Source organism: Hoplias malabaricus, chromosome 14 (genome assembly GCF_029633855.1).
Source record: "Hoplias malabaricus isolate fHopMal1 chromosome 14, fHopMal1.hap1, whole genome shotgun sequence".
Taxonomy (NCBI): domain Eukaryota; kingdom Metazoa; phylum Chordata; class Actinopteri; order Characiformes; family Erythrinidae; genus Hoplias; species Hoplias malabaricus.
Genome location: NC_089813.1, coordinates 12,673,628 through 12,692,134, shown reverse-complemented (window position 1 = coordinate 12,692,134; position 18,507 = coordinate 12,673,628). Strand labels below are relative to the sequence as shown.

Sequence of the window (18,507 nt, the reverse complement as noted above, 5' to 3'; positions counted from 1 at the left end):
TTCTTTTCCTTTACTCCTGAATGAGAACATACTGTGTGATGTTTAAAAAAAAAATCATCCAAATGTTTCGTTGCAATTCTGAAAATCAGAAACTGTCACAGAACAAGTTTATTTTGCACCTAAGAACACACAATTTACAAAAACAAGAGAACAGAAAAACCCTGACATCACTGGTAGATTTGTGTATGAATCTAGTTGGATATGTGCCCGTGAGAGTGAGGTTCCATGTGGTGCTATGATGAATTTAAGCTTAGGTTCCATCTCATTTGTTCTGCTTTTTTCTCTTTCTTCCTTCCCCCTATCCTAGATAGCACTTGATCACAGAATGGCAGAGCACTTTAAATAAGGAGGAAACAGAACTGCTTTGGAACAGAACCAGTTGCTGGTATTACCCAGTGCTTCTTTGCATTGATGGTTGACTATAGCTATACCTGAAGTGTACGTTCAAGTTCACTCCAGCCCTCAAAAACGCACCCGTACTTTCCATGAATAGTTTGTTAAAACCTTGTTCTTCTTCCTCACAATGCAGGTGTATGTACCCTCATTGATTGCGTTAGCCACAATGCTAATGTGGTCATCCTTCAGGGAGAGGTAGCCAGGGTGTGAGAACTCCAGCAACTCGCCGTCTTTATACCAGCTAGAAAGATCAATATGTAAGCAGTTAGTGGATTGTGATTAAAACAAGGGGTAAGCAAACTAATATTCAGAAGTATAATCATGCACCAAGTCAGAGAGCACCTTTCATTTGTTTACAAACAAAATTGCCAATTAAGTACAAGCACGGTCATTGTTATTTATCGGTTTTGAAAAGAAAAAATACACCAAAACTTTAGAACTTTCAAGATCAGTATGTGTTTAAAAACAGGACCCCAAACACATTTAGTGATATTGAGGTATGTGGCCATTCCTTTGTTCAAAGAACAGAAATCAGCTTTTTTGTTTGATTTGCACATTTTTTTTTTTTTTTATTATTCCTTTTCTCAGTAATTTTGTTCACAGATTAATAGTTTATGCTTTTTTTCCCCACTAATTATCTGTTCACCTTGTGTAACTGTGTTACAAGTCAATTCTCAAAAAAACAAATCTCAAAACCATTTTAGCTTAATTCACAATTTGACTGGAAAAATTAAATTAAGGGTGATCTCTGACGTTTTACTGTAAAATGTATAACTTTACAGGTGGCAAAATAAAAGCATTAGACTCATCATGCTCAGTGATAAGGAAAAGAGAACAGTAACTTACTACACTTTGCCTTGCCTTGCGGCAATTTTCTTTCCACAACGGAAGGTGAGTTTCTTTCCCTCAGCAACAAGCTTGTGTTTGGTTCGTAATGGCATTGGAGTTGGGGCGACGGTGGGAAAAGGGAATGCTGTTTGGGCATTAAGACAATGTCACTACTTGGAAATGACATTCGCTAATGTAACATCTGCAATATACATATTTAAAGCTCTTTATGAAAGTCACCTTCAAGTTCTGGTTCTAGACGAGATTCCCATTCGCACAGGGTTCTACCATGGTTTTGCGAGGATTGGCAAAAAAGAAAACTTTACACTATGGGTCATTGCTTAAAGAAATGCTTTTAAGCTAACTTCTCATTAGGACCAACCATTTATACTGTGGTCTTTGTTCTCGCATCTGAAGCCAGTAAAGCAAATTCTGAGATTCCAGTGGCTTGCATTCACGCAAGAAATTTTCCCTTCGGGATCAAACTGCACTGTCTCCAGTGGGAATCAGATTAGGAACCGCATCCTCTCATTCTCCTGAACAAACAAAATCCCAACGCTTCGATGGAAAAGCTGTCTGCGCTGGGGAGTCTAGAGGAGGAGACGTTTCCTGTTGTGTTCTTCCAGGACACGGGGCTGGCTCAAAATACTTGGATTCTTGAGCAGAGCGCCTTGCTGAGATCCCTCAGCTAAACCACTGTACTCCAATGACCAGATTCAAGACTCCACCAAGAGACTTCAATTGCTTAATGATTGAAGTCTGACGCCTCAGACTCAATTGAATTCAGTGTTAAACCCCCCCCCCCCTCCACACACACACACACTTTGTTTAAAAAAAAAAAAAAAAAAAAACCTAGAATATACTGTCCCTAAAATATATTTTCATGAATATTACAATTCTTTGGGTGTGTCTATCACATGAATTATTAATTTGATCATGGCACAGGGGGGTTCTCTTTACTACAAACATGCTCATTACAGAATTACACAAATGTTTTCTTCTTCAACAGCTATTAAATATGTGCCCAGGATTGTGTTGCTGATTTCGTAGTTAAACCATAACATATTGTTGCAGTCCAGTTAAAAAGGTATCTCCCACTATGATAACTACATGAAAAGGTGAATTTTTCATTTTGTTTATTTTCAATGAAACAATGTAAAAAGACTTATTTCCAAGTCATTTTGGATGATTTCTATTGGTCCATTCTGCATGAAATTTTCACATTATGTAGTAAAACTAAAAATCGACAAAAATGGAGATAGATGATTTTAATTGGACAGTGATGATATGCCCTAATGTAATTTAGGACAAATTCATGTAAATTGCACCTAAGGTGTTATAGATAGAATTTTTTTTTTTTTTTAATCTGCAACCGTTTAATAGATTTATTAAAATTAGATGTATTTCAGTGCAGTTGGATTGGATGATTGTATAGTTTTCTTGGATGCCTTCCAACCCACATACCAATCATGGAATAAAACAAGCTATTCAGATTTTGCTCCCTATATTCTATAATAACGGGAATCATAATGGTACCATCGCAGCGTTTGCCATTTTTAATGTCAGAGTGCAAAGGTGGGTTTAAACAGACAATTCCTGACCAAGACACGGCTATCAGTGTATATTATCACCTTTTTTGTAATTACATGTACAGGAGGTCCTCGGGTTACGTCAGTCCCAAGTTACGATGTTTCGTGGTTACGACACACCTCCCATTTACTGTATAAAGCCTTGTTTTGGCTAAAAAGTGTTGCGTCGTAAACGTCGTAATGTGAAATTCGTGTTTGGTGTGCGCGGCGGAAGAATGCACGGTTACGCGGCTCGGGATAGGTGTTAGAATAAGTCCTTACAGTATGTTATTTATGTACAGTATGTACATATGTTCCGAGTTGCACCGAAAATCGGTTTACAACGCGACGTAGGAACAGATCAACGTCGTAAGTCGAGGACCCCCTGTACTTGGTGTATTAGCACTAACTGAATATGGTAATTCACAATCTACGTAATGGGCGGCACAGTGGTGCAGTCACACAGCTTCAGGGACCCGGTGATTGGTGATTCAAGTCCTGCTCCAGGTGACTGTGAGGAGTTTGGTGTGTTCTCCCCATGTACACCAAGTACGTGCTCCGGTTTCCTACTACAGTCCCAAAAACACTTGTTGGTAGTTGGATTGGCGATTCATAGGTGTGTGTGTTTGTGTCCCTCAATTAAGTATTAGCGCCCCCTCCAGGGTGTGTTCCGGCCTTGCACCCAGTGATTCCGGGTAGGCTCTGTACCCACCACGACCCTGAACTGGATAAGTGGTTACAGAAAATGAATGAATGAACAATCTACATTATATTGCATATTCATGATCTGTAAAATAATATTAGTGTATTATAGTGTATAGTGTTTTGGACGTAGCTCTTTACATTTTATAGCGCTATGGTAATGCCAGTTTCTGGTGGTGAATTTATGGGATTTACAATTCCAGTGTGTAACTGACTGTGACTAAAAATAACTAGCTAATAAAACAAGTTTTGAAGCTTGTAAGACAAGCCTGTACCATTTTCTTTACTTGTAAGTCACCTTTTTTTGCAATGAACACCAATTTCCAGTTTATTTTAGTGGCTGAAAGATATGCCAAAATCAAGTGTACAGTCTCAAATAATAAACTGTAACACTGTTCCTGACTCATGTGACTCATCAGCTAATTTACAAGCCCTCTATGAATAAAATGAAACACGCTTAGAGGAATAAATTATGCTCCTCTGTGTGGAACTTCCCCAGCACTCACTCTACATTCCCAGATATTCTTTTGGTTCAGCAGTTAATGCACCACCACTCTAGCCAAGACAAGTGAGAGATCTACCTATGTCTGACTGTGGCCAAGTTTCATTTCGGCTTTTACAGCAATAACGTTTCCTAATGGCTGTAGTCCACCTTCAGTCCTTTAAGAAATAGTGTCACAATTATTAACTAACCGTCTGTGTCTGATTCTAAAGAATTATGACTGGACTGGCATCATTGGTTGCACTTACTGTAACAGAAGTCACAGCTGTATGGGCAATGCTGTTGCATGAGCCTTCTTTTGCTCACGCAGTAGCCTTTCTTGGCCCAAGCGGGGCAGATGAATAATCTATCCAAACATCCTGGAGGGACAGAGAGGGAGAGAGGTATTAGGCATGTAGTGGGAAACTAAAAACGTGGCTTCAAATAATTATGAAACACCATTTAAGAGATTTTATATTTCTGATTATGACAGAAGGGAGATTAAAGAGTAAATGCACACTGACATTTTTTTAATTAAAAGGTGAAATGTATTGCTCTGTAATAATAAAATATACCAGCTCTGCTTAAAGTTGAACACATTATTCCAAACTGTCAAAAAAATATTTCAGTTGTAGCTAGTTATGCCCCTGAAGCCCCACCTCAGGTTCTAATCTGCCATTGGTCACAGTCTGCATATCAGTCATCCTATTTTACCGCCCCCTGATGACCACCCATGCTGTGCTCATAAATTAGTCTTTAGTAACAGATCTGTAGCCAGTACATAAACTTTGTTGAAACCGTCTGTTTGCTTTGCTTGTAGGTTACGTACCATATAGTCGATGTAGACCCCAGACATCATCCTGTGTTATGAGTTTTCGGCCAGTCAGTGTAGCATTGAGATGCATTATGGCTCTGGGGTTCTGGGAATGCATCAGGCCCAACACATGACCGATTTCGTGAGCTGCTACATGCACAAGGTCAGTCAGCCATACGCCTGTTCAAAGAATAGTCACATAGGCCCATTATAAGGGTAAAAAAAACATACTAACTGCATATCAGTCATGAGTCTTTTGATTTTCATACCTAGGTAACTTGTGTTGAATGAATCTATAAATAAAAGCATTCTAAGCTGTTCTTATCTAGCCTTCTACTAATTCTGAAATCTTAGGCCTGTAATAACAAGTTTCAAATCAATATTCTGACTGGTTTGGCTCAAATCCCTGCTGCACTACACCTAGAATTGACTTCAGAAAACAAGCTCTTTCGTTAGTGAATAGGAGTGGCTGCAGGCTGCCCTTAACACTGAATTCCAGGGAAATTTTAGGTGCATTTTTCTATTAGTGTAACTAATAGTTCTTAATATAGACACATTTGCAGGCTTTATTTATTCTTGAGCAGCACTAGCCTCTCTTCCAGCTGAAGCGCATGTTCCCCAGAATCCAGTACTCATCATCGTCGAAGTGGATTTCTCCAGTCGGTGGGAAGAAAGCGTGGGCCAGTTCGCCAGTGATGCCGTCGAAGCAGTGATGCAGGTACGACTGCAGACAGTCTGTATGGTTTACAGGGTAGAAGCCTGCCAAAGTGGAGTGGAGCACTGAGTCATAATCAGCTTTCCAACACAGACAACTGACTCAAGATCAGCAGAACATGCTCTCCAAAAGCTGTAAATGGCCCTAAGGAGCATAAATTTGAGGAGTCAACTCTGCAAATTTATGCTGGAACCAACACTGAATGTCTCCCCGAGGTGCACATACATGGGGATTGACTGTAATTTCTTTGACACCAGTCTCTGACAAGAATTTCCAAGTCTCCAGAGGACTTGCTTTTGACTTTGACCCAGAATGTCTCGAACGTTGCCAAAGTTCCATGAACACCACTACAGCCAGCCCTTAATGTGTCATGTTTTGTTTTTTTATTAGAGTTTGTTTATTAGTGGGTTTTATTTTATTGTTATTTTAGTGTTGATCCTATTTCTTGGTTTCTGGCAAACTAGAGACCTGACGGTATTGTATTTCCCTCATCTGAACTAATTATGCCACTTACATAGAAGGATAATGATTCAGAAATAGCTTGTTTATGACATGCACATTAAACCAATATTAATAGTTGTTCTGTATTTGAGGGAACTGTAGTGACATTTTAATACTATAGCGAAATTACAATAATTACTGTCGTAAGAGGTCAATTTCCTCACAAATCACACTACTGCTAAGACCTTAAAAATGGTCAACATCCTCGTCTCAGTCATTCAAGTGATTTACTGCTGTTTCAGATGAATGGAACCACTTACATTCTGCTCGACTGTGGTCTGTTACAATTGTTCCAGGCAAAATATGTTAACTAACAATGGCTGTGTTCGAAGCCAGATACTTTAGTGTAGCGTCTAAAGCCAGGGTTACAATGGGCTATTCTCACAGTGATGTTAGTGTTGTACCGATTTTAATGTCAGCGTCCTGATCAGCAGGCACCTCTCTGAAGCTGAAAGGCGACACATCACTCCACATAGCAAAGGCTTTAGCGATGCCCCTGCGTGTGTCACTGGCATTCATCAGGTTCCTTGGGAAAGACAGCAGTCTACACAAACACAGCAATAAATATAAACACAACCGTTAGTTTGTTGCCATCCAAAATGTGCATTTAGGGAATCAGTTTTTAGAAGAAGAAAAAAAAAACCCTGATTATACACAATTTTCCACTTAATACAAATACAACAAAATGTGTGTAATGGTCTGGTGTCCAGACTTTGGTTCTTTAGTTTTTGCACTGGAACTACGACTGAAGATTTTGAGTAATAAATGCCACATTTTGTATTAAATGCCACATTTCAGACTGTATTCATAACTGATCACAAAAGATGTTAACTAATCTCACACCTACTTATGTAGTTTCTAATACTATAATACTTTTGACACGGTTGTAACCTACTTCCTCTGTTTATGACAACAGTATATCACATATTTGATTGGAAACACAAGCCTCATGACGGGGAGATCCAGCTAGAAGATGAATGTCTGTATCTGAGGGAAAACAACTAGTCAAAAATAAGGTGCTATGTATGGAAGGACAGTGTGGCCAAAATTTATATTCATTGTAACCGCTTATCCAGTTCAGAGTCGCTGTGAGTCTGGGACCTACCCACCCTGGAGGGGACACCAGTCCTTTGCAGGATGACACACACATTCACATCTATGGACACTTGGAGTCACCAATCCACCTACCAACGTGTGTTTTTAGGCTATGGGAGGAAACCCATGCGGACACAGGGAGAACACGCTCACATACAGTCACCCGGAGCAGAGCTCGAACCCACAGCCCCAGGTCCCTGGAGCTGTGTGACAGCGACACTACCTGTTGCGCCATATTGATATCGCTATTAACACTAAAAGCCAAAGAAAACCTGCCAAGAACAAACAAGAAAAATGGCACCACTGTCAAACATACACCTCTTGGCTTTGTCAATATTAATATTTTAAAAATGTAATGCAAAGAACCAACAGCAGTGCCCTATGATGAAAGTCAGTTACAGATGCTGTAAATAATGTATATAGAAATACAGAAATAATGTTGTAAAATGACATCATTGTAATTGAAATATTTAATACTGCAAAATATGTTATTATTGAGTTATTGTCCGATCTTAGTGCTAAACTTACAACAATGTGGTCTGTATTTAAAGATGATTAATGCTTAATATATTTAATCCAAATATGGAGAAAATAATGGTGGTGTCAATACAAATGAACCGAACTATGGACAAATTAAGGCCATAAAATATACTTCTGTCCATTTTTATAGATAGTAGTAGGCAAAGTCCAAAACATTGGGGAAATTGTATAATTATGTTGGGTTTTATTTGCAGATCTGTTCCATTAACCATATAAATCTTGTTCTGTAACACATACACCAAGAAAAGGATCCATGGTACATTAACGCCACAAATAAAAAGAGAAAATGCATTTGTAATTTCTGTTTGACAGAGACAAAGAAGTCCTTTGGACTTGGCAATAATGTCTTGGCAGGAGGAAAAACAATTTGGATGCTCATAGTATGATTTAATATGTGGGGGAGAAAAAAGCATGCTTTGAAATCCCAAATCCTACTTGTAGGTTAGCTTGAATTTGTCCCATTTCAGCTTCTCCGGGGTCAAGGTGTAGCGTTTATTCCTGGAAAGGTGAAGCACGTGGGAGCGAGCATCTTTACGAATCCCGATGATCAAAACTCCAGAAATGTGAGCTTCTTCCTTGGACAAAAAAATCTCAGATTAGCCAAATGATTATAAGCAATCATTTATTTTCCACTAAGCAATGATTATATGCCACGTATACTGCAGAATGCATGGTAGCTTGGCTTCAGAGGCGGTTTTAAAGGTTTGGACTCCTCTAATAGCCTCAGTGGTTAGTTAAATCAGAAACACATCCTGAAAGACTTAGTCAAATAAACAGGCATCAATTCGAAATGTGCATTGATGAAATGTACAGACAAGGGCTTTGTTTAAACGGGCTGCATAACTGGTGCCTTTGTGTGACTTGTCTTTCAGTCTGAAACCTTCTTTGTACCCAGAGCTGGAGCGATGTCATAATACTACACTCAAAAGTCAGCATTGTTAATTCACAGGGAATATGTGAGTGTAGAGGTGAGGAACATCTGGCAGGGTCTTCAGCCTGGGAGATTTACCAGAAGTACTAAAAGCAGCAGTTATCGTGAGTAAAATATATTTCTCTCTTATAACTCAGTGTAACAAATGGAGGTATTCTGCTCAAACGGATGTAAACATTTAATCAGTCTCAAACTGTGTTCGCTATTAGAAGAGGATATGTTTTATTATGATTTGATATTTGCAATTACATTGAATCCAAGCAAAAATAAATGAATGCATAAAAATTAATATGAATATAACTGCACGTAAATACTTAAGAGCGGTTTTGTTAATGGAATTCATTTATTCATTGTCTGTAACCGCTTATCCAGTTCAGGGTCGCGGTGGGTTCAGAGCCTACCTGGAATCACTCGGCATAAGGCAGGAACACACCCTGGAGGGGGCGCCAGTCCTGCACAGGGCAACACACACACATTCACTCACACCTATGGACACTCGAGTCACCAATCCACTTACCAACATGTGTTTTTGGACCATGGGAGGAAACCTACACAGACACAGTGAGAACACACCAAACTCCTCACAGACAGTCACCCAGAGCGGGACTGGAACCCACAACCTCCAGGTCCCTGGAGCAATAGGGTTCTCAAACTAAATTAATTTCCAAAACTTGAGCAATCAGTGGTCTAAAGGACCTGAGAATCCCAGTGTGAGAGTTAAAATGAATACATACATATTTTAACTAATAGTCACTATCACTTTTTTAGTTTAAAATATGCTTAACAAATTAATTCAGCCCAAATTATGATTCAAACAAAAATAGTGTAAATTATTTTCCTGTATAATAAAATTAATTCATAGATGTCTGATATGACATCAGAGAAAATCAGAGTTCTTCACATTCCTTGTGATAGGAACCGGACATCTAAAGACCTTAATGCATTTAAAAGCACACAGAAAGGTCAATAAAGGGTGTTGCCAAGCAAAACAGTTCTCAGAGAATCCTTTTGTCCCTTCAAACTTTTCACTATATTCCCATTATCAGCTTTTTATATAAGACTTCAGAATATAAGCTATGTGTGGGTTCACATGTGGTTTTGGTGAGTAAATGAAATGGCTATAGTTGTGTTGTGGACTTTGTGAACGCTGATTCCTCACATTACCATTGTACAGAGACTGGTGAATTTCTCAACAGCCCACTATGAATTATATAGAAACTGATGAATACCCCATCCATCAATCTTACAAAGACTGGCGTAATTGCAGATATTTAGAATTACATTTATATACATTATTATATTCACTCTCTATTTAAACCTCTCAGTTCTATTTTTTTCAATATACTAATGTCCCAAACCCAATTTCCCTCAGTTCAAATTCGTCATCAGAATAAAACCTCATATCTGAAATGGTAACTTTTCAGGAGGATGGAAAATTTCAATTCTCAGTGGATGGTAATGGAAAAAGACAGTTTTCAAATTACACCAAAAGATGACAATATAAAGCTTATTCCTGCCAGCAGCAGTATCCATATGTTGTTCTGTTCACATTCTTGAATCATCATTATGCAAATATTACTGTCATCCCCTTTACAAGGATGTCAACTAAAACCTGCACCAATGAAGCTCAGCATTCTTTTAGCCGTGCCTCAGCCACAATGTTTCTAATGAAAGACATTCATAATGGATGATACTACAATTGAAACATGCACTGCTGAAAGCATTACAGGCTGGAAAAGTGCAACAACGCTCTTCAATCAGGCTGCATGTCTGAAACAGTGTTCTACACATGCAGTTTATATAACCAGCCGGGAATGACAGTCGAAAATGTTGGGTGGCCTTGTCATTCCGTAAGTTTGTGAATTCGACTTCAGTGGAACAAGCAGGCAGGGAAATAAATTATTCCTGGTAACAATGTGCCATTGGAAACGTCCCCACCAAATAAACACGCACAAGCACACATGCAGGCATTTTTAAGCAGTGAACACATGCTAGATATGCTATTAAAAGGCAAATTAGCTTACCCATTTGGTAAGAATTTACTCATCTCTCTGCAAATGTCCAGAATGTACAGAACTGGTAGTGCTGTGTGCATAGTTTGACTTTAAATATTAAATTACAATGATCAGAATAATACTATTCTCAATATAAATGGAAAAATAAATTAATTGTTTTGACAATTAAACCACACATTCCAATTAAAATATATCGAGTCAGATTATACAGACTGTTTGGTTTTGTGGCATAACTATATACATAATATAAGAAAATGTATGTACTGTGTTCTTAGAGATGGCACTGATTTAATACTTCAATGTCTGCAGAAAATGCTGGATTCAATCCTAAACAGCTTTAGCATGAAATGGCACATGCTCTGGCTCAATGGCAATGTTGAGATGTTAGATTAATGTCCTTTTGGATTTCATCCTGTGTTGACTTTAGATGCTGACTTAAAATGTAACATTTCAGTTTTAAATATGCACTTATCTAAACATAGCACTTATATTTGCCCAGTTTTTTCCCCTCAAACGCAGACATTCACCTGCTAGCTACGTCTCCCCATCTCATGAGGCTACAAAGGGAAGAGTGTTGGCAGTGTTTCTTCACAAGAAGTTCTAGTACGTCTTTACGAACCGTAACATCAAAATGACATGAAATAAGCTGTAGCTGCCATGAAATAGGCTGTGGGTTTCCTCCGGGTGCTCCAGTTTCCTCCCAAGGTCCAAAGACACACGTTGCCTGGTGGATTGGCGACTCAAAAAAGTCCAAAGATGTGAGTGAATGTGTGTTTGTCGTCCTGTGAACGACTGGCGCCCTCTCTAGGGTAGGCTCACCGTGACCCTGAACTGGAAAAGCGGTTATAGACAATGAATGAATGAATGTATTTTGGTGTGCCAGTTGGAAGCAAAGGTTTGGTCTAATAGACAATATACTCAATATCAGAAGAAAACAAATGTGATTATTGCGCCATGTCTAGTTCTTAGAGTACATTTTAGCTACTGCTGCAGTAACCCAACACTAACCTCAGCTCTTAGCATTGGAACACACACATGCACACTTCACAGAGTGCCAGGACGTGTCTGGGTTAAAAGTTTACAGATTTGGCATTAACCACTGGCTCCTCCACGATGTTTTACAGAGAACTTTCATTCTTGGCGCTAACTGTCTCCTTCAGTTGATAATAGAAACAATCCCTGTACGTGGCACAAGAAGCTTTGATTAACTTTCCTTATTCATGTAAATCCTCTGGTAAAGGGGTAGCCAGAGCTCCACTCTGGTCGCTGGCCAAAATTTGAAATGATCCCGTTTGGATTTCCCGTAAAAAATGATAACAGCAGTTTATGGTGAGAGACAGAGAGAAGGTGGAGAGCTTTTTTTGGGGGGGACCAGCAAGGCAGAGGAGACATTCCTGAGTCAAAACAGTCCCAAAACAGGCCATGTAGTCTGGCTTTATATCAAATGCTTTCGCAGGCTTGTTGTTCTAAGCTGCACTCTTGGCAGACGCCTTCTCTTTTTTTCATGGGGAAAATAAATGGAAAATGGGAGAAAAAAAAATAAATGGCGTTTGAAGTCCAAGGCAGGCACGGCACAGTCGAACCCTCAGATGACACGGTTTGCTTTTGGGGATCAGCTTGGAGGACAGCTTGATCGCACACAGAGAGAAGCCAGAGTTGGTGCTCTTTCATTGTTACTGTATACGGTTCAGAACTGTTATAAAGTGTCTGGCCAGTCTGTTTATATGTGGGCTGTGCTGAAGAACCACTTGCATAAGCTCTGATGTCAGATCAATGCATATAATCACATGACGTATTGCACAGCTGGACCCTTTCAAAAAGTTTCCCTAAAGTGTCTGTGGTAGTTCTGAGTACAAATATTTGAATACAAAAAAACCCTTTGCCTCCACAATGATTCTGTAAGAATTAAGCAGGTTTTCTTTGTTTGAAAACTTACGCCAACAAAGTCACTTAGAATAATTTTTGATGCCTTGGTGTAGTGGTTATATCACGGGTCAATACGCCTAGGAACACGCTAAACACTAGGGGTGGGACAAAATATTGATACAGCGATATATCGTTTCATTTTTGTTTGCCACATTTTATCGATACATGGCGTCAAATATCAATATTTCCATTGAATTGTAGGTGAACTTCTTAAGACTCACCTCTCCAGTTTGACTTACTAAAGTCACTGCTTTACTCCATGTGGTGGCACTAATCCAATTCTACCTGGACATTTTGACAGCAGAACTGTTCCAATGTATAACCGTTTATAGCTATTTTACACCATGACACACTTGGAAGAGTTGCAGTCAGTGTATGTGTGCTAAAGCTAAGCTATGCACTTAGTTGTATATTGTTTCATATTTGTTGTCATATTCTATGAAACTGACACCAGTAAATATATAATTCCTGGTATTTGCTTAGTATCATGATAACATCTTGAGCAAAGTATCATGATAATATCGTATCATAAGATGCACTGTAAATCCCACCTCTACTAAACACCCTTCACACAAATGCTTTTAAATACGCCAAGTAATTATGACTATATTAAATACAATTAAATATAATAGTAATACTAACACAAAAAATACAACAATTACATTTTTCATAAGGTCTTCCCTGAAGGCCTAAAGGACCATGAATGTTCATTTGTATTAGGGTTTTTAGAAGCTTTTAGAGGCTCTTTTCTAAAGAGACAAATTTCAAAAGAAAATATTTATAAAACGGATCAGCTCAGGATTATAAACAGTTTTCTGAAATGCACAGTCTAAAGACCTTAAAACTCAGACACTTTGTCTAATATTCAGAAGGACCTGGTGAACCTGAAAACCTCACTGACCAGAAGGTGCACTGAAGTGCACTTGAATCACCAGCATCTGGCAGCCCATACTCCATTGAAGCCAAGGGCAGTGTGGCTGCCTCACAAGGCCGCGTGCGATAAATTCTGCCAGAAACCACTAACCCCAGACCTGACACTATACTTAAGTTGAGTAATGTTCAAGAATAACTACTCAAACACAAGCCAATGGAAGAGTAGTTCAGTGTGAAATTTACCTTTCTTCAGCTAATTCCACCTTTATCTCAAATTCGATCAGACTTGGAATGGTATTAGTGCTCGAGCCTTTAATCAAGGCCTGAAAGGGTGAGTGATTGCAAGCATAACACACCTGCTGACAGCACTGCTGTGGTGTTAAAGTAGAGTCTGGACAGACAGCTGCAGGCAAATAAGACCAATAAGACTTTTTTTTTTAGCCCAGGAAAAGGGAAATACAAACTATCACACACATCCAAGTATTTCATCATCCATAAAAACATAGGGATAAAATGAAATATGCAAAATTACTAATGTAGCATGGGCTTGGAAATCCAAACACAATGCTTCATTATGTTGATTTAATACACATCTAAATATGCCATTTGTGTTATCTTGATACTTTATTTTATGTTTTTTTTGTTTATCCTATGTCCAGCTCTATGGTCAGTGTACAAAGTTTTAAATGAGCTTTATAAAGCAATTCTTATTTTTCATAGTTTTTTTGTCCTTGGAAGTAAACTTAAATGGGATGTCTACGATTGTGGGGATCTCTGCATCTTTTAATGTAGAATTATATGTTTGAGAAGAAAAAATATTGTTATTTAACGTGGCTTACGTTTAACTGGTCAGTTTTTATTCACCGTTTGAATATTAGTTATTTGTAACTGGTGTTGATTCGTTTTGTAGCACTTTGCAGTAATGCAGTTCAGCCATCTCCCAAATTTGGAGACATTTCCACCTTAAGTAATATGTAAATATATCCCACTCTGGATCAGGAATAGCGCAACCCCCTCATCTCGGTTTGTTCTTTTGAATGTTTGGAGTTCTCTCCGTTGTCTAAAACATCTCCCAGAGAGAGAAAGTCAAGCATAGTGGACCGAGACAGTTTGTTTTATTTTACGAATTTACAGACACTGGGGCTTCATAAACATAGACTGGTTTCCAGCACACAAACAGACCGAAGAGCAAGCAAACAATGAGGAAATATTTGAATTTTATAAAAAGCCTTTTTTGATTACAATTGTGAACTTCGCCTTTAAAAGGACACTAACCAAACAGAATAATTAAACCATCACTAAATCATCACCTGACAACATCAAACATGGCTACTCAGGCTCTTGAATTGCCCAGAGGTCTAAGCAATGGTTCTATCATCAGGAGATTCCTGGTTCTATCCCCCCGGTGATACCTCAGCCTCCAAAGTTGGGAGTCCTTAGAAAGCACAGCTGACCTTGCTCTATCTGTGTGGATGGGATGGCCAGCACAAGCCTGTGTCAGCTGTTGTAAATGACCTGGACATTAAGCGTTCCACTTTGGCACATAGGAAAGTACAGTGGGGGAGATTAGCAGCAGTGTGAAAAGCGTGTCCTCACACTCCCAGTGTTGATTGCTGTGTAATATGAGTTCAACTCTTGGGATGGGAGTAGAGATGATTAATTTGAGAATAATATGAAAATGCTGCAGAAACCAGGGACCAATGATTTTTTTAGAAGTATCAGTTCACATCCTACAAATGTGCTACAATAATTTCAGCAGTGATATCATCTGGTGTATTATCTTGAGTTTTGAAGCTGAAAGTAACTTTTGAAAACCTGCATGGGCTTTTAATGTCTTGTAAAATAAAAGTTCCCTATGGAGTGTTAATGCAGAACACCACCACACTGTTCACATTATTGTTAGAAAAATTAATATTGTATATGTTTATTCATTTGAATATGATGGAGGCATAGTGCGGCAAATTATAACAAAAATATATCATGTCGTAACCATAAAATACATTTCTTTAATAATGAGAAAGTATGTTGTTATTATAATATATTAATGTCGTAAAAACAACTTAATAATTATAATAAACCACATCTTGTCTGAGAAACAAATGTGATTAAGAGACATAATGTAGAAGTTACATTCAACATCTTGTATTTATAAGAAATAATCTGGTCATTTTGTTTTAACTGAGGGCTACCGATGGCACCACAGCATCATTCTGACTCAACTCAAGGACTGAATCAAGCAAGTTTTAATTTATGCTTGGCTTAAAGCACAGTGGAATCTTAGTGTCACTAAGTGGCATGTCCAGGACCTGTGTGAGCAGGCGGCTTCTACACAACACACAGCAAATTCACCCGTGTTAAATCAACACTATTAGTGATAAATTAACACTGTTAGTGTAATAATTTAACACTCTCAGTGTTACGTTAACATTAATAGTGTTGATTTAACACTGGTGAATTTGCTGTGTAGCCTTGTTTAAATGACATAACAAAACAAGAAATATGAGGTTTTGTATATCATATATATGACATAATGATGTATAATAATGAAATGTAACGTTCTCAAGCTGAAGATTTTTTTATATACTTGGCAGCACTACGGTTCCATGCTATATCACTGGCTATGGGGTTTGGGAATTATTTACCTGCAGGATTCCCAAAATTACTTCATATTTGTATAATACATGCCAGGTAGTTTGGTGAGAGCATGTTCTAATCTTTCTATGAATGTATTAAATAGCAAAAATATAAAGGACGTGTGCTCTTAAGTCGTCTCAGTGTTTATTGTAGAAGTACTAAGTCGCCCTTAAAATGTACTGCAGTTATAAATTTCAAATATGCTAATTTTCCATTCAATTCGATCACATAAGTCCAACTTGATCACATAAGTCCAATAAGTTCGACTAAGTTAGAGATGGCATGATATTTTTTGGGAATAAATGCGAAATCACTTTTTTTATAATATGAAGTAAATCTTTATATTGTAACTCTTTTAAGCAAGGTTTATTTTCTTGAGCATATTTGCTAAATGTTAATGAAAATCTTTCTGTAGCTGCATTTTCCAACTTCTGATACAAACTCTGCACTCCTCTAATGTAACGTTCAACCGTCCGCGGCTAATGATGCTAACGCATGAAAAAGCGGCAGAAGCAGTAAAATTGTTCTCGTAGACATTTAGACAAAGTTTTATTTGACATTAAAAGATAAAAACTGACAGAATTCTCCCTCCATACCTCAGGTGTCCAAAGGGGACGGGCAGTGGCTCGCTGCAGCGCCGCTAAACTGACTCCAAGCACGGCGAGCAGCGCTAAGCCGCAGCGCTGCTCTCTCCTGGAGCTGGAGCTGGACATCGCGGCGCTCGGGCACTGACTCTGCGGTGAAGGACAGCTCTCCTCCTGCTTCTACTGCTCTCTCCTCGCCGCTTGGTCCGCCGCCTTCACATCAGCGGAGGAAGAGCACGGAGCTCGGGCTGAAGAGCTGAGCAAACTCCGGATGACAGGATGAGCCGCCTGTATACCATTCTCTCTCTCTCTCTCTCTCTCTCTCTCTCTCTGGATGAGTGCCGTGTGGTCTCACGTTTCTTCAGTGGAGATTACTATCTGACAAATGAGGGGAGTGTGCTCACATTCCTAGGATTCATAGGATTCAGGTATTAAGAGGTTTCAGGTAATATGTGAGAGAAGGTTATGTGGAAACGGGTGCTTTCTGGGCTCCTGTGTAAAGTCAGAAAGCTGTTCAGTTACAGTTTCAAGGGAAAAGCAAGAGACGTATTTGAGAGTAGCCATTTAGATTTTCAGATTTAGAAATCAGCAGGGATATTCTTCCACAGCTCCAAAGTTCAGTCTTAGTAGTTGGGGACAATTTCTACTTTTCAAAATCTATATAATCCCAATTAGACATTTTATTTAGGATCAGAAGACTCATAAGCTTCATTGGCTGAAAAAGACAGGAAATGGTAACTGATTAGTCATAACATTAATGTCAATGACTGGTGAAGTCCCTAAAGTCCACGTGCTGGAAGTAGGAATAATGAATGTAAGGATCTTTGTGACTTTGAGAAGAGCCAAAACTGTGATGACTGTATGACCTCAAAAACACCAGGTTCTCTGGGGTGTTCCCAGTATGCAGGTTGACGTCTGTCTCTGGGGCAATGAAAGGAGGTGCCCTGGTCTAATAAACCACAATTGCTTTTACATCATGTGGATGTGAGGGTGTAAGTGCGTCACTTACCTGTGGAGAAGGTAGCACCAACAAATTAATTGGGAAGAAGTTCATTCTTCTTGTTGGTTACACAGTAATTCGGTGATCAATGTTCTGCTGGCATTCATGTAGATAGTATTTTGACAGGCACCACCTTCTTAAACATTGTCACCAACCAGGTACACACCTTCCTTGCAACGGCAGTAGCCTCTTTAAACAAGATAATGCACATCGCAATGCAGCAAAAATGTCTAAGAACGGTTTGCAGAATATTAAAAGACATTGTGTTACCTTGGTTTCCAAATTTCCCAGATCTTTGGAAACAAGATCAGTGTGTTGAAGACCCACGTTACAGCTTAGAGCAGGTAAAGAATCTGCTGCTAGCGTCTTAGTGCCAGATACCACAGTACACATTCAGAGGTCTTATAGGTTCCATGCCTGAGAAGGTCAGGGCTGTTTTGATGGCAAGAAGCTGACCTGCACAATATTTGACAGGTGGTTTGATGTTACGACTGATCGGTTTACATTTATATTACACAATAGCTGCCAAATCTACCAGATCAAAGTGTAATATCACATCCATTTTTATTCTTATAAAACTACACTATATTCCAAAAGGACCATTTATAAAGCCAAATACTAATGAACCAACCCTTGAAGAACCACTAGGAGAAATTCAAGATCTACTCTTGCCGCTGATCTTTAAATATCTGTCCACTGTGTCTGTCTTTCCATTGTGAAAAAACTCAGAGATCCATGTCCCAAAGGTCATGCGGCTGCAATCAATTTCTAAGATTGTTCTTTGGAGGTGTGGAAAAATATGACCGATAACCAGTTTTTTGTAATAAACAACAGAATCTGTAATAAAAATGTATGGCTTTTGGAGACATAATCCTGAAAAGAAGGATATTTATTTGTCCATACT

The 18,507-nt window shown here is 38.8% G+C and overlaps 1 protein-coding gene across 1 annotated transcript; it reads right to left on the bottom strand.

Moving 5' to 3' along the window:
- Positions 1-462: 462 nt before the first annotated feature.
- mmp23ba (matrix metallopeptidase 23ba) lies at positions 463-18,507 on the bottom strand. Its single transcript, XM_066644125.1, has 8 exons — positions 16,616-18,507; positions 8,076-8,215; positions 6,410-6,549; positions 5,381-5,548; positions 4,805-4,969; positions 4,245-4,355; positions 1,243-1,369; positions 463-637 (listed from the first exon to the last, which is right to left on the bottom strand). Exons 1-8 carry the CDS (start codon positions 16,730-16,732, stop codon positions 463-465), a joined length of 1,143 nt encoding a protein of 380 aa, XP_066500222.1. The 5' UTR covers positions 16,733-18,507.